The sequence below is a fragment of the Pteronotus mesoamericanus genome, unplaced genomic scaffold (genome assembly GCF_021234165.1).
Source record: "Pteronotus mesoamericanus isolate MK-2021 breed Mesoamerican mustached bat unplaced genomic scaffold, CSHL_Meso_final contig_436, whole genome shotgun sequence".
Lineage (NCBI taxonomy): Eukaryota > Metazoa > Chordata > Mammalia > Chiroptera > Mormoopidae > Pteronotus > Pteronotus mesoamericanus.
In genome coordinates this window covers 47,781-63,475 of record NW_026555164.1, presented here as the reverse complement: position 1 = coordinate 63,475, position 15,695 = coordinate 47,781, and the positions used below count along the sequence as shown (strand labels likewise).

At 60.4% G+C, this 15,695-nt stretch overlaps 1 protein-coding gene across 2 annotated transcripts; it reads left to right on the top strand.

Moving 5' to 3' along the window:
- On the top strand, positions 1–13,421 carry PCMTD2 (protein-L-isoaspartate (D-aspartate) O-methyltransferase domain containing 2). Of its 2 annotated transcripts, none has more exons than XM_054577506.1 (6): positions 1–121; positions 3,195–3,521; positions 5,688–5,790; positions 6,493–6,664; positions 9,649–9,772; positions 10,860–13,421. In XM_054577506.1, exons 2-6 carry the CDS (start codon positions 3,215–3,217, stop codon positions 11,237–11,239), a joined length of 1,086 nt encoding a protein of 361 aa, XP_054433481.1. In that variant the 5' UTR covers positions 1–121; positions 3,195–3,214; the 3' UTR covers positions 11,240–13,421. The 2 variants fall into 2 exon arrangements, with proteins under 2 accessions (XP_054433481.1, XP_054433482.1); XM_054577507.1 differs by lacking the exon at positions 1–121 and adding an exon at positions 604–1,442.
- Positions 13,422–15,695: the final 2,274 nt, after the last annotated feature.

Here is a 15,695-nt window from a genome sequence, read left to right as displayed (position 1 = left end):
GCCGGGGCGGTGGATGTTTACGGCGGCGGCAGTCGGCGCGGCGCGGACGGGAGGCGGACGGGCGGCGGACGGGCGAGCGGCGCCTGGGGAGCTGCGAGTTGCGGGCCGGCCGGGCCCGGAGGTAGGGCCGCCGTCGCCGCCCCGGGTCCCGCCCTGCTGTCCACCTGCGCCCGCTGCGCGGCCTGAGTGCCGGCCCTGGGGCCTGGGGTATCCCCGCCCCGCCCCGGTCCCGGACCCGAAGCGCCTCGGCACCGCCTCGGGGCGCAGCGGCCCCCTCTTACCAGCGGGAAGCGCTCGCGGTTGTCAGGCAAATCAGGAGTTCCCGCGGGTGAGCCCACGCTGCTCCTGGCCCTTTGCAGGAGGGGACCGTCGCCCCCAAGCCTGGGGCGCGGGGACAGCCCCCACGTCGCGGGTGGCACATCGCTGCGGCGCGGAGAAGCCGCTCGGCCTCGTCCCCGCGCCCGCAGTCTCGGCGTCAGGTCGTCCGCCGGGGCTCGGTGGAGTCGGGGCCCCCGCACGGCCCAGAGCTCGGGGGAGCCGCCCTCGGCCACCAGGCCCCGGACCGGGACGGGCTCCGGCTCGGGGCCCCGGGCGGCACTGCCCACGGCACGACAGCGAGCCCGGTGGTCGCAGGTCCGACCTTCGTGGCGGGAGCGCGCGCGCGGCAGCCCAGATGCGTCGGGAGGACGCGGCGCGTGTCCTGTGAGCTCCGGTTTTGCAGACGAGGAGTCTCGTGTCTCCCGTGCCCGTCGGCCGGCGGTGCGGTTGGGGTCCTTCCCGGCTCACCTGTCGCGGGAGCTGTCCTGTCCTTGTTTTCCTTGAGAAGTGGTGTTCCCCTTGGAAGGCGTGGGCCCCGGCAAGTGCCCGAGCAGCTGCGGGCCTGGACGGTACCCCACGCGTCAGGAACGGCGAGGCCCGTCCGGTGCAGCTGCCGAGAAGCTCCTTGCGTCCCTTTGTCCAGTCGGATGTGAATGGACAGGAGACCCAGCGTTGGTCTGGCAGAGACCCCGGTGACGCTGTGGTGGCTTTGGCGGCATGAAGACGGATCACGTGGGTCAGGGATCAGCGGTGACGGTTCTCAGTGTGGAGGGAGCGATGCAAAGTCAGTAAACATTCAGCCCGCGAGGGCGCTGCTGCCTTGAGAATCGTTAAAACCTGCGTTTGTCCGGCGCCGGTCTTGGGTTTGAATTCCAGGCCAACTGACGCGGGACTGACTGTCGGGGAAGCAACTGCTTGGTTCCCGGTTTGCCTGATTGTGTTGTGGCGCCACAATGAGGTCGCGACGGACAGGGGGTGCCTGTGAAAAGGGTGTAGCTATTTTTACCCAGAACGAAGCAGAACAAAAAAAACCAGCCTCGGCATATGGAGTAAATTTTCGCAGTGAGGCAAATTTGAAGAGAAGCGATAGTGCGGAGCACAGAGCAGATCTGCCCGACGTGCAGGTTTGCCGGGTTTGCCGTGTGGGACAGCGGGTCTGGGTGGGAGGCTCGGGGCCCCCGGGGACGTAGGGTTCCAGGCCTTTTCCCAGATACACCCCGAAGCAGCCACGCACAGCTGTACTTTGACCCCGTGACCCAAATTTGCAGTCGCCTGGCCTAGACCTGGGCTGCAGACTTCAGCCTGGACACTAAGTGGCTTATCCAAGATTAGATTCCACCTCGTTAGCACCTCGTCCCATTTGGTTAAACCGGGCCCAGACCAAAGCCTAACAAGGGCCTTGGCACCAGCCGTCCTGTCCTGGGGGCCGGTAAAGTCTGACATTCGGCTCTCAAGTCCCAGTGACGAGGGCGCCCTGTCCTGTCCTGTCCTGACTGTGATGTGAGAGAGTGTGTGCCGTGCCCCCAGCCCCACACTTGTGCTCGCGAGAAGCTGGAGGTTCGTCCGTGGGCTTCTCCCTTCTCTCCTTGGGACAGCCTCTCCCAGCCCAGCTCCCGGGGTGAGCGGGCATGTGTGTGGGGCCTCTGTGCCCGGTGATTCCCGTCCTGTTACAGTCGAGAGGGTTCTGAGGGGAAGCCGGTGTAGACCTTGTGGGGAAATCATGGTATGTTCTGGGAGTTGCCTGATTCGGAAAATGTGTTAGCCTTTGAGGTCAGATGTTTTCCTTTTTTTCCGCCAACGATTGATGAGACGTTTGGTAAAATGTTACCATTTCATGGGAAGTACAATCATGGTTTTGGAAAAGTTACATGGACTAAGTATGAAGTTGGAATAGATGTTTTCCCAGGTTTGGGGAGGGTAAGACCTCTACAAAGCATTTCCCCGAGAAGGAGAGGACGGCACCTCAGGTGTCACTAGTGGGGCCAGAGGGGAGCACGTGGTGTCACTTCGCACTGGGGAAGGCAGGTGGGAAGACGACAGGGAGCCTGCGATTGGCTGGTCCAGAGCTGGAGGGGCCACGTGGCTGGTCTTCAGAACGGGGTGTGGGGGTGGGAGGAGCAGCTCCTCCTCCCGACGAACTGTGGCCCAGAAAGGGAGTTTGTGTTTGTTACCGTACGGTGTGTGCGTGTCACCGTAGGCTGTAGAGTAAGAGTCTTGTGGATGTTGTTTTTGCTGAAATTTGCGCATCAGCAGGTCCAAGGGAGAGATCGGCGGGGTTGCTGGGCTTGGCCTCTGCCGGCACATGGGCCAGATACACCCTAGGACCATGGACAGCGAACTTCAAATCAACAACGAATAATCTCTAGTATTTGTTGTTTACCTGAGTTTAATGGTTTTGGTTTAAAGATTCACAGGAAAAGAGCTGCAGCCCTTGAAATATTCCAAGAGCAGCGGCTGTGTGAGTGGGTTTCTGGGCTGCTCGCTCTCCTGTTGTGTTTGCATTCGGAGATTTCGCCGCGGGGGGCACGTCTGTGTTCAAAATAAATTTAACCCTAAAATCCTGACTTTGTAGATTGACAACGAAAGTAAACTATGGAAATCATAGTAAATGATGTGTTAAAGCTGTTAAATAATGTAAGTATCTCCAGTTCATGTGAATTCAGTTGATACTATGAGGCACAGGCTTCCCTCTACATGGGTGTCACTGAGTTGATTTCCTGCTGAATCTGACGTCCTTGGGGCTGGGGCAGGTGGGTGTTGGCCAAACCCACTCCGTCCGCAGGTTCCCGGGTTCAGAGTTCGCAGTGGGCATGTGTTCGGAACTCTGGCCTTTTCCCTGCACGGTCAGTGGCTCCTCTGCACTGTTCTGATTGCAGCGCTGCCGCGGCGCCCGGCGATGGGCGGGGCCGTGAGTGCCGGCGAGGACAACGACGAGCTGATAGACAACCTGAAGGAGGCGCAGTGCATCCGGACGCAGCTGGTGGAGCAGGCCTTCCGGGCCGTCGACCGCGCAGATTACTACCTCGAGGAGTTCAAGGGAAACGCGTACAAAGACCTGGCGTGGAAGCATGGCAACCTGCACCTGTCGGCCCCCTGCATCTACTCGGAGGTGATGGAAGCCCTGGACCTGCAGCCCGGGCTCTCATTCCTGAACCTGGGCAGCGGCACCGGCTACCTCAGCTCCATGGTGGGGCTCATTCTAGGTAATCGGGAGGGTCTGTGGCAGGAGCGAGGCTGTCGGCAACGTCCTGTGCCGGGACCTGTGCCGCTGCCCTTGGCCTTCCCCGCGGGCTCTGGAGTGTTGACCCAGAGTTGGGGGCAGGGCAGGCGGGGGAGGGCCCTGGGGCATTGCTCCCGGTCCCTCTGAGAGCAGCCGCCCTGGCCACTCCCCGATTGTCCTGCCTGAGGCAGTCACTGGTGGCCCTGTCGCTCCATCTCTGAACTGAGAAAAGTTCAAGTCCCCTGGGGGTGAAACGCCTCTGACGTGGTTTCGGTTTGTTTTGGGGCTTGAGTCCCAGAACAGTTAACACCTGCACGTTCGCCTTCTGATAAATTCCAGGGTGAGCGGGATCTCACAAGGTGTCTTGACTTGATGTCTTGCAGCAGCAGTGCCAGATGGGGAGTTTATATTTATTCCTTCCCCAGGAAAGGCGTGTTCACGCCTGTCATGGCCGACAGCTTTGTTTTTTGGGGGGGGGGTGTATTGAGGAGAAACGGGGCCAGGTCCGGGCACGCAGGCCGGCCCCGGGGCCTTGCTGGGTGGAGGAGGCGGAGGTGTGCCATCCGGGTGGACAGGGCGCTTCATTAAGCGAGTGAGTAGCCGAAGGGCGTGAGTGGCGCAGAAGGGGTTCGCGTTGGGGGTCGATGGGGGGAGGGGTGAAGCGGGCAGGCCCGGGGCGGGGAGACCCAGGTCCCTGCAGCCCTGACCCCCGCCCCCCCCCCCCCCCCCCCCGCCGCCCGCTGCACTTCACCTCGGGCGCCTCGGAACTTCCTCTGTCAGGCGCCTGTTTGCACGGTGAGCGAGGTGGCCCCGTGATCCGGGGTTGGAGGAGGCAGAGCAGGGCTGTTCTGCTGGGCGTTGGGGGCGCGGGCGCTGGCCGGGCGCTGGCCGGGCGCTGGGAGGCCGGTGCCTTTTGAGGTTGGTTGGCTGAAGGTGGAGATTTCCCGCACAGTTTTTGTCTGAATGAGATTCTGAACGTGGGAGATCTTCCCAGGGTGTACGTTGCAACACTGTTTCCAGTGGTGGTTAGAGCTGCTTTAGAAAATCTTAGCAGGAACAGTCCGTATTCGTGGATATCGGATGAGATTTTTGGTTTTTTTATAAGTTCCTATGCTTTGGGTCTTGGTGAAGTTTTGAGACTGTTGTTAAATTCCTGAGGAGTCAGAATTGAGGGGGATTTTTGACGGCGGGGCACCCTTTGGGGGTCGCTTGCACTTGGCGTCGCATCAGCTGCGGGAGGAGCGAGCTGAGGCCGGGGCTGTGTCGGCTGCGGCGGGCAGGACGCTCTGCCTGCATGTGTCTGAAGGGGCGTTGCCCCGGATGTGCGGCCGGGGCGGGGGCGCACGTGCGCCTGTCCCGGCACGATGTCCCTGGGGCGCCCTCTTCAGGTCGCTCCACCTCAGCGCCGTTTCTCGCAAACCCTCCCGGGGTCCGGGGCTCCCTGGCCTCCCAGGGCCTGCGGACTTGAGGCCCGGCCCTGAGCGAGACGCCTCCCCCCACCCTGGCCACCCTGCCCCCTGACTCCGCGCGTTTCGTGGGTTCCCTTCTGAGCAGAGGGCTCATTTGCAAAGACATGTTTCTTCTTTAGTTTATTAGAGAGACCTTGAACTGTTGGTTTCAGACCTTGGCTAATTTTTAATCCTCACCTGAGCACATGCTTTATTGATTTTGGAGAGATGGGGGAAGGGAGGGAGAGAGAAGCATCCGTGTGTGAAAGCCACGTCTATTGGGTACCTCCCGTAGGCGCCCCGGACGGGGACCGGACCTGCAGCCTGGGCACATGCCCTGACCGGGAATTGCACTCGTGCTGTTTCGCCTATAGGCCAGCACTCTGAACAACGGACCTGCGCCGGCCAGGGCAGACCTCGGCGTTCGCACGTTTTCAGATAATTCCTCCATGGTTGGAGAGCAGGGAGGCGTGGGCTTTGGAAAGCTGTGGACCCAGTGACTTCTAGAAAGTCTGGGCGACTGAGCAGCGGCTCCCCTGGCAGAGTTGTGTGGCGACCAGGCCGGCAGCGCGGTCAGACTGGGGAGCCTTGCGCCCCGCAGCGGTGCCCGCCCGGCGCTTCCTCTGCGGCCGGGGGAGGCGTGAGGAGGAGGGAGAGCTGCCGCCCCTCCTCTGAAGGCTGTCTTGTTGGGGCCCTTCCAGGCCCTTTCGGGGTGAACCATGGCGTGGAGCTCCACCCCGACGTGATCGAGTACGCGAAGCAGAAGCTAGACTTCTTCATCAGGACCAGCGACAGCTTCGACAAGTAAGGTCCGGTCCTGTCCCTCGGGGGGTCGTCGCGCAGACGTGAGGCGTCGCAGCGTCCCGGGGGCTCGGGGGCTGCGGGAACCGGGTGTGCTTGGATGTGCTCCCGTGACTTAAAAGTATTTTGTGGTTTGAAGGGCTTTCGGTTTGTTACCTGGGATACCTTGGGGAAGGTGATTTTGCACCAATACAGTAAGAGCGGGCATGAGCGTGTTCCTTTTGCTCAGTTTTCAGTGTCGGATAGAGACTTTTATCACCTAATTGTTTCTGAAATAGAATTGCTACATTTGTCTTTAAATAGTATTTGGAACTCTTGTCCATTTTTAAACAGGGCATGAAAGTTCTTATTCTAGGGATTACACTTTTTAGAAATGCCGAGTGCATTTCGTTTCCCCTCCCTTCACCTGCGTGGCCGACTTTGAATAAAAGAACGAATTGTAAATGGCGGGCGGAGACGAGGACGACCGGAGGCCGATTCCCGTGCAGGGTCTCCGGTGTGGGATGTCGGGGCGCCAGGTGTGGAGCGTTGAGTTCTTTCTGAATCCTGGCTTCCCGCTCCTGGCTGGGCGAGCCGCCGCGCGCTGCTGCGCCACCGAGCCCCGGAGCTCCCTGCCCCGTGGTCGGCGCAGTCGCCGGGCGGGACTCGCCGTGTGCACCGGGAGCAAGCCCGTGCCTGTGGCATGACCCCGATTTCTCCCGCCAGGTTCGACTTCTGTGAACCCTGCTTCGTGAGCGGCAACTGCCTGGAGATCGCGCCGGGCCGCTGCCAGTACGACCGGGTGTACTGCGGCGCGGGCGTGCAGAGGGAGCACGAGGCCTACATGAAGAGCCTCCTCAAGGTGGGCGGCATCCTGGTCATGCCGCTGGAGGAGAAGGTCAGAGCCCTGCCGGCGGCGTCCTCGCGCGGGGCCCCGTGCCAGGGTCGGCTCCAGGAGGTCCCCGCCCCCCGTGTCGCCCTCGCCGCCACCGCCCGCGTCTCACCGACAAGCAGACAGACGGGAGCCCAGGCGCCGGTGGAGCCTCCCCGAGCCCCCCGCCCCCCGCGGCGCCCTGCGGAGGGGCGGGCGGCCTGCTGTGCCCGGGACTCCTGCGCATCAGGAGGGCGGGGGGGGGGGGCTCTCCTCTGACGGGCGTCGGATGGGGAAGAGCTGTGCGCGCGGGGACTTGACCGGAATCCCTCGCTTGGTAGGAGTCTTGCCAAGTCTGCTGTTTGCACAGAAACATTTCTGTATTGTTTTCTTCTTTTTTAATTGCATTTTTCCCCATTGCCATTTAGCCCCCGATACCCCCCAAATCCCCACAGTGTTGTCCACGTCCACGAGCCCTTTTACTTTGTGCTCGATCCCTCCACCCCCTACGTCCCCTGTGGGTTTTTGACATTGTGTTTCAGTGGGAAAAACAGACCTGACTAGGTCACTGGGGAGGCTGTCTCTCCGTCACAAAGAACGAGGAGAAATGGAAATGATAAAATTAGGAGCGAATGCATGCGTTTCCAGTTTTCTTTACTTTTTTAAAAAAGGTTTTATTGATTTATTTTTAGACAGGAGGGGAGGGAGGGAGAGAAGCATCGATGTGAGAGAAGAACAGCAATGGCTTGTGTGCGCCCCCAGCCGGGGACCTGGCTGCCAGCCCGGCCGGTGCCCTGACCGGGAATCGAACTGGTGACCCTTTGGTTCGCTGGCCGGCGCTCACGCCCGAGCCACACCAGCCGGGGGCATTTTCTGCAGTTTTTAAATGTTCATGTTTGATTCACTTTGTTGAGAAGGGGTCGCTCATTTTCGGGACCGAATGAAGAGCAGGGGCGCTGGCGGCCGGGCGCGGTGCCCGCACCTGCTGGCTCTCGGGCGCCCTTTGAGGCGGCGACGGCGTGCGCGCGCGTGCACGTGCGCGTGCACGTGCGCGCCGGGGTGCGCGCTGGGGTCCGCACGCGAGCTCGCGGCTGCGACGCCCAGGCCGTCGCCCTCGTGCCGTGGCGCTGCGCCCTTGCCCGGGAGCCGCCGAGGCGCGCGCCCCAGTTCGTGGCCCCGTTCCTGTGACTGGCCATCGGGCCGTGGGTCCTCTTCACCGTTGCTGAACGTTATGTAAAGGCCCTGTGAAGTGAAAAAATAAGTAAATAAAACATTTACAAAAACGACTCGTGAATCTCCCAGATTAGAGGCAGACCTGCCCACACCTCCCAGGCGGGCGACGCCATGACCGCCGGCCGGCGTCCTCCCCGCGGGAACCGGCCGCCCCGCGAGCGGCCTCGCTCACGGACAGCGCGGTGCGGCCGCACAAGGCAGTGGGGGCCGGGCCCGCAGAGCCGTGCGCAGCCCAAACAGTCAGTCGTCATCTCTTAATAGCTTCCGGGGTCAGCTCAGCTGGTGATCAGGTTCCCTCATTGTCCCAAAATTTGTTTTAAGATTTTATTTATTTTTATACGGAGGGGAAGGGAGGGAGAAAGAGGGAGAGAAACATTCACGTGTGGTTGGCTCTCGCGCGCCCCCTGCTGGGGGCCCGGTGCCCTGACGGAATCCAACTGGCGACCTTGTGGTTTGCAGGCCGGTGCTCAGTCCACGGAGCCGCGCCAGCCAGGGCTTCCCTAAGTGCTTTTTAACCTGTAAGTTCTTCCTTTTTCTTGGCAGTTTTTTGAAGAAGGGAGGTCGTCTGTCCTGCAGAGCTGCCTGCAGCGTGGCCTTGGGGGCTGCACGTCAGTGTCCTGGGCTCTCCCGTGTCCCTTCTGTCCTGTGTTGCCTGGGGGCTTTGCGACCTCCTTGCACTCTGTCAGCATTGCCAGCCCTCATGTGAGCGGCGGGGTCCCTGCACCCCCTTTGTTGTTTGTCTCCGATGGGGGCACATCGCGTATCGGCAGTCTGATTTCTGTGACCGGCTGAGGATTTCTTGCTTTTCTGCCTCTTTATTTCCCTAGAGACGTGCAAAGTGTGGTGCCTGCCTGCAGGCTTCCTCCCACCCTCCCATGCTCAGTAGATCAGCGTGCGGTTTAAACACGTCTTTATTCACAAACAATTGTAGAAATCTTTGTTCTGCAAAAATACATGGGATCTTTGCTGGACCCGTGACACAGCTGGATCGGCTTGAAGAGGGTTGACATGTTCTCAGTGTCCTGTGTGCGTCTGGATGTGAAGTAGGGTTGGTAGTGCTCAGGGCTCACACATCGTTTGTTGCTTGTATTTAAATATTTGATGGTCATTATACCTAGGAATTTTCCTTTTAAAACCGTCTTTGCCGATGCACACAAATGTGAGTGACTTGATGTCGATGGAGCGTGTGACGCTGCTTTTGGCCCTAAGACTCGTGGCACACGGACTCAGCGGTCAGAGGGTTCGCTGGTCTGGAGACGTTTGGAGAGGCGGCCGCTCGCCTCAGCCTGGCCCTCGGCGCGTCGGAGCGGGCCCGCTGGGGACCGACGGCCCGGGACGCGCAGGGGGGCTGGGTCGCCGGGACAGGCTCCGCCAGAGGGGCCGCGAGCCCCGCGCTGCCGCGCCTGAGCCCCGGCTCCGTGTCCTGGGCCGGCGCGGGGGAGCTTCGGGGCGTCGCGACTGCGGCCGAGAGGTGCTGGCGGCCCCTCCCCGCTGCCCGGCTCTGAAGGGGTCGCCGCAGAGGCCCCGGCCTTGCCTGGTCTTCGCCTTTTGCTGTCCGCCACCTTCTTTGTCTGCCGCGTGTCCCCAGAAACAGGAGGGAGGGGGAGGGCCGTGGGTGCCTCCGACCGAACGTGCCAGCAGGGCCGTGGACGGGCCGCGGGTGGGCGTCGCGACACTGGCGTCCGTGTGTGTGTGGATGGCTTGTGGGCGCGGCCGTGTCTGAGCCCGACCTGCCGGTAGCCCAGCGTCGCGCGCCTTCCCCTTCTGTCTCCGGGCAGCTGACGAAGATAACACGCACCGGCCCCGCCGCCTGGGAGACCAAGAGGATCCTGGCCGTGTCCTTCGCTCCGCTGGTCCAGCCGCCCCGCTCGGAGCCGGGGGGCTCGAGGCTCGTGCAGTTGCGTGAGTATAGAGGCCCCCGCGCGGCGCGTGGGTCTTTCAGCCTCCTCAGAGGGGACCTTTCACATCCGAGGCCAGGGCTTCAAGCAACTGCTCGGGGACGGGTGCCATGCGATGCTGTTCAGGGCCCAGGAGGCGAGCGGTCACCTTGCTGGACGGGGACAGTCGCGCGGATGAAGTCGGTGCATCGGGAGGCCGTGGGCTGTGGCCGCTGTCAGGGTGGGTGGGTGCGGGGCAGGCAGGCGGGGGCCAGTTAGGCGGCGCTGGGGGCTGTCTAGGCCAGAGGGGATGGCCGGACCCAAGGCACTGGCCTGGGCAGACGAGCACTCGAGGGAGGCCCGTGGGGGTGGCTGCGGGGGTGGGTCTGGGGGAGGCCCTGGGCCCCGGTCAGGATGTGAGAGAGCCCGAGGCTGCTGGCCGGCGTCTTGTCACCGAAGCCACAGAACAGATGTCAGAGTGAGGAGTCAGTGCACAGAGGGGAGAAAGGGAGAGGCCCGAACCTCCAGAAGCACCACCACAGCCCAGCAGGTGGAGGAGGAGCCAGCGGGAGACTCGGGAGGCCCCGTAGGGCCATGTCCCCTCACGCCTCCTTGGGGAGGCTGGTGCTGGGGGTGGGATCTGGTGGCCTCTGAAGGGCTCGTTTCAGCTGCCTTAGGAGCAGCAGCGAGTGGCAGGGTGAGCCCTGGAGGCCTTCCTGGAGGAAGAGGACAAAGGAGCAGAGAGAAGGGTCAGTGCTGACGTGGGGACGAGGTGCCGAGGGTTCAGTCATGGGAGCTTCCAGGCTGCCCCGGACCAGGGCGTTGGGTGAGAGTCTGCCCAGGCCCCTCCAGTTTGGTCTGTGAACGTCCCAGACGGGGTGAGAGCCTCACCTCTGCGGTTGCGGTGGTTTGGAGCGTTGAGGTGGTGGAGGGAGAAAGCAGGGCTGGCTCTGAGCCGAGGGGATCGAGACGCTCGAGCCCCAGTCCCTCCCGCTGAGCAGCGCCCCCTTGGGCCGCGTGTGCTTTGGAGTTTTCTTAAAAACGTGGCAGACGTAGGGCGGTTAAGCTTGCGCTGTTGAGACAGACACCGATGCCCGTCTTTTGTGCCGCAGCCCCCCTGGCCGTCCGCAGCCTCCAGGACCTCGCGCGCATCGCCGTCCGGGCCGCGGTGAAGAGAACCATGCGCCAGGAAGCAGCGAGCGGACCGGGGAGGGGGCTGAGGACCACGCCCAGGTGCAAGCGGAGGAGAGTTCGGCGCCGTCGCATGGAAACCATCGTCTTCCTGGACAAAGAGGTCTTTGCCAGCCGGATCTCCAGCCCGGCCGAGGACCCCGGCGGGGACGGCCTGGACGAGGAGCAGCGCGAGGAGGAGGAGCAGCGCCTGGCGGAGGCGAAGCCCGAGCCCCCGGTGAACCTCCTGAGGGAGAAGGTCCTGAGCCTGCCCCTGCCGGACCCCCTGAAGCACTACCTGCTGTACTACAGGGACAAGTGAGGGCGGCGCGGGCTGCCGGAGCAGGGCGCGCCCTGTCTGCACGGCTCGGCTTCCTGTGCGACCTTAGTTTCCGTCTAGAATTTTCATTAAATGGTAGGATTTCTTAAATTGTAATCTGACAGATGTAAGTATGTGGGAGAATGTGTCCTTGAAAGGGATGGAGTCTCTCAGGGGAAGGTGTTTCCTTCCAGCTCCTGCGAAGCACGGGGACAGGCGTGACCATGCCTCGCGCGGCGCGCATCCGGGCCCCCGGGGCCCGCGAAGGGGGTGCTGCCCTGGGCTGTGTGTGAGACGCGAAGGGGGCCCAGGGTTACACGTGTGCGGAGGCCTCTCCGGGTGGGACGCGCCGGCGTTTCAGCGACTCAATGCCTGGCCCCGAGGCCCACGAGCCCCGCCTTTTGGGAGCGGGAACGCGATCGGGGACCCTCTTTCTTTGTAAGTAAAGGGTGGAACCCTTAGGGGAGTTGTCAGCTGTATTTTTTTTCAAATAGTCTTAGGGAAGAAGGAATAAGAGTATCACACCACCAGATGTGGTTTAGGAGCCCCCGGAAGACCCCCAGGGAACCCTTTCCCTGCCCTTTTATTACCTTTAGAAGAACCGCTGTCCCGTAAAACCCAGGCGAGGACGTCCTGAGGGAGCATCCCAGCGCAGGCCCGGAGCCGCCTGGCGTCCGCCCGGTGGCGGGCAGGGCTGAGGGGGGAGCGTGTCCGCAGAGCCCGCGGGGGGCGCTCCCTCTGTGGGTGGATCGAGACTCTGACAGACGACCTCGGCTTTTTCTTTTTTTGAACTTCAGTTGGCTCTTTTTCTCTACTGACTAATTAGAATACTGTTCCATAGATTTTATCTTTTATAATTCTGGAAAAAATACTTGTTTTGTAATTCTTCTTGAGAATAAATATGCGTGTTTGACTGGCTCCCCTGCGGCGGAGCAGCTGCGCTCGCGGCGACTCTGTGAGGCTGGTCCCCAGGCCTCGTGCGTCCACAGCTTCGTGTCTGATCGAGGTCGGGTCCCGGGCAGAAGGGGGTCCTGTCAGTCTCGTTATGTCGTGTCATCTGAAACGTTGGTTCTTTTTCAAGCTTTTTTATCCAAAGAAGGGAACAGTATGAGCGTTAACAGTCAGCCCACACTCAGAGAGCTGCTACGGGGCTCACCGCCCGGAATCGGTGGCGAGTGTCGCCCCTCGGCCCCTTGGCTGCGGCTGAGGGCCAGTGTCTGTGGTTTCAACAGCGTCACCCAGCTCTGGTTACTTTTTACCTGTTTGCGTTTTTAAGGGACTGAACCACCTTTGTCACAGGATGCCGTGTGCACGCGTAGCTTGGGAAACGTGTGTGTGGTCCCCGGTTGGTAAATGGAAGCTGTTGTGAAGGAGGCTGTGTCCTCACTGTGCTCCCTGGCCCGCGGCCCGGAGTCGGGCGGGATGTGTTTACTGGCGGATGCGCCGTAGCTTGACGTTATTCTAATCGCTCTGTAGAGGCCTCGATATACAAGGACATGTTTGGACATAATATTAAATACATGGTACCTGTGAAATCTGTAATGTTACCTGCCTAAATTTGTTTCCTATGATCGTATATGGATTTCATTTATTTTAAACCATGTTTGCCTGGTAGAAAGGCAATACGTAAGACATGATTTTCCCTGTATGTGTTAAACTGTTTCTAACATCTTGTAATTACATGTCAGTTATTTTTTGACCGGAATTTGGTTAAAAACTACGAAGATATAATATATATGCAATAGTTTGGTGTTTACCTTAGAAACATGAGGAGAATTGTGAGTGGGTCTTCCCGTGCACCTGAGTCACCAGGCTCCGTGAGGGTCCGGCTTGTGTCCAGGCGGACGGATCCTACGTGGCCTGTGCCGTCAGCGAGCTCCGGTGTGTGAACCACGTTCTAGACAACGGTGGACCATTATGTTCCGAATAGTCTGTATTTTTATATGTGACTTCTGTCTCAAAAGTAGTAAAGCCATAGAAATGTACAAAACAAATGTAAAATTTATAAACATTAAGTATGTAATGTAAAAATTAACTGTGTATGTAAAAATGTTGTTGCCAGTCTAGGATTTTCAGGGGTCAATGTGAGACATTTGAAGCAGATTTCCGTGAGCTGATGTTACACGTGAATACATACGAGAGATCAATAAAGGCAGTTGAGACATGTTAACCATCTTAGCCTCTGCTTCCTGGGTGGGATAAAACTTCTTGACTACATTTTCTTTCAAAAATAAACTTTTCTCTCTCCTAGTATGTTTCATCCCTCACTTTGCAGTGCTGAATTCTGGTATGTGCAGCATGTCTGTGGTTCGTTCTTTGGCACAATTTTTCCGTCCTGTGAAGATGCTGGAAGATGACTGGATGGTAACCACACACCATCCTGGCAGAAAAGGGTGACGCTTTGAGTCTGGGGTGCAGGGCCGGTTTGGGGTCGGGGCCAGGGTTTAGGATTGGACTCGGGGTCAGGGTCGGAACAGGGCCAGGGGTTAGGGGCGGGGGTCAGTTGGGTTGGGGTCAGGACTTCAACTTCTGAGGTGCTAGTACACAATTTTTCTCATTCCAAAAGTCCAGGTCTTCCTACACACCATTGCTGGTGGCTGCATTCCCTCTGGGCAGCTGTGGCGGCCGCCATTCTGGTGTTTTGGGTGGTTTCCTAACAAGGGCGGCTGATCTCGCCAGCTGGAGGCGGGAAGTCCGAGGTCAGGGCCAGTGGGGTCTGTGTCCGAGGTCTGTTTCCCATGTTGCCGTGTTTTTTCCCTTTGACCTCACACCACAGGAGGGCAGTCGATCTTTCTTTTATTAAAAAAAAAAAATCTATTTTCATATAGCAGGTCAGGGAGTAGGAAAAAAAGCAGCTCCCACACTGGCTCTGCTCAGCGGGTTGGGGAGACTTGGAGGAGACAGAAGTGGGAAAACCCCAGCGGGTGCTGCGCCACGTGGAAGGTCAAGGGCGAGGCCCCGGGCCCTCTGTCTGGCCCCCGCTGCGTCCTGGAACCCCGGGCGGAGGGCGCCCGCTGTCCCTCCTGCGCCTGCGACCGCGGCGGGCAGTGGAGACCAAGGACCCGAGCGCGAGCGGAGAGGCACGTCCTGGCCCGGTGCTCGGCTTGCTGACTCCACGCCCAGCTCTCCGCCGACCTTCGTTCCTTCAGGCGGCTCCGCCTTCGCGAACGGACGGCCTCCCCGCAGCCCCACCTCCCGACAAGCCACGTGGCTGCTGGATGGCAGGGGGGGGGGGGCCGCGGAGGGGAGCCCGGCCTGCCTCTCACGGGCATTAACCCTTCCTGCCATTGACCATCTGTTTACGTATTTTACCTTGGTGTGTCCAGTAAATTGCAATCAAAGGGTCCCAGCGGCCACGCCAGAACAGGTGGTCCCCAAGGTGCCCTCTGCTGGGGGCCTCGCTGGGGGTGCCCAGTGGGGGAGATCAGGGCACAGATGGGGCACACCCTCGGGGAGCAGCCCAGCAGCTCCGCCCTGCCCCCGGCATGTCCCAAGCGGGAAACCCCACAATGAGGAATCGACGATGAGCAGGCGGAAGAGGGGTCTGCGTGGGTAAGTTACCTGTATGTGCCTCGTTTTTAGGGTCTGTTGTAACAATTTGTACTTATACCAGGAAACCGTCCATTTCCTCTAGTTTTCCAGTTATTTGACTCTCAACCTGTTTTTTGTACAGAAATGTTATAATTAATAAACAAATATTGATACATCATCATGAACTAAAGTCTATATTTTATTTTGTTTCTCACATTCAAGGCTGAGTCTCGGTCCCCGCGATGCCATCTGTCAAAGCCCTCACCGCTGCCCAGCCGGAGGGGCTGCTGTCGGCCTCTGGGGTTCCCGGCGGCCCAGTGCGGGGGTGCGGGCAGAAATAAACCTGGGAGAAGAACCGGGGCCTGACAGAGTCTCAGCCTGTGCTGACGATGGAGGCCTACCCTCTGGGCCGGGGCCGGGGAAGCCGTGGCAGCTCTCCGAGCTCACTCTGCTGAGAGGACGCTGTCTGCGCCGTTCCCCACGTGTCCGGCCCGTGGGAGATAGAGGGCACGGCAGGGAAGGGGCAGGGAGGGGGAGGCCGCCCACAGGCCGGGCGGGAGCTCCACCCCCCGCGGAAGCCTCACAGCCGCCCTGAGGGTCCCCGTCTGATAGAGGAGGAGACCGAGTCTCCATGGTTTTGCTGAGGTCACACAGCCAGTGCCTGGTGGAGCCAGGGGTCAGCTTGGCGCCTGCCGGGCTCGGGCTCTTCCCTGCGAGGAAACTGCCGCCTGGACTCCATCGGAGCCTCTAGGAAGCTGGTGCGGGGTGAGGCCCGGGAGGAAGGGAGCGTGGGCCCAAGCAGAGCAGCGCTCTGGGCCGAAGAACAGATTTTAAACGGCTGGGGATGGGCAGGGCGTGGAAGTGGGGAAGTTACTAATGCAGGGACTTGGCGCTGGTTGTGCCCCCGTAAAGGGACAAACCAGCTCTT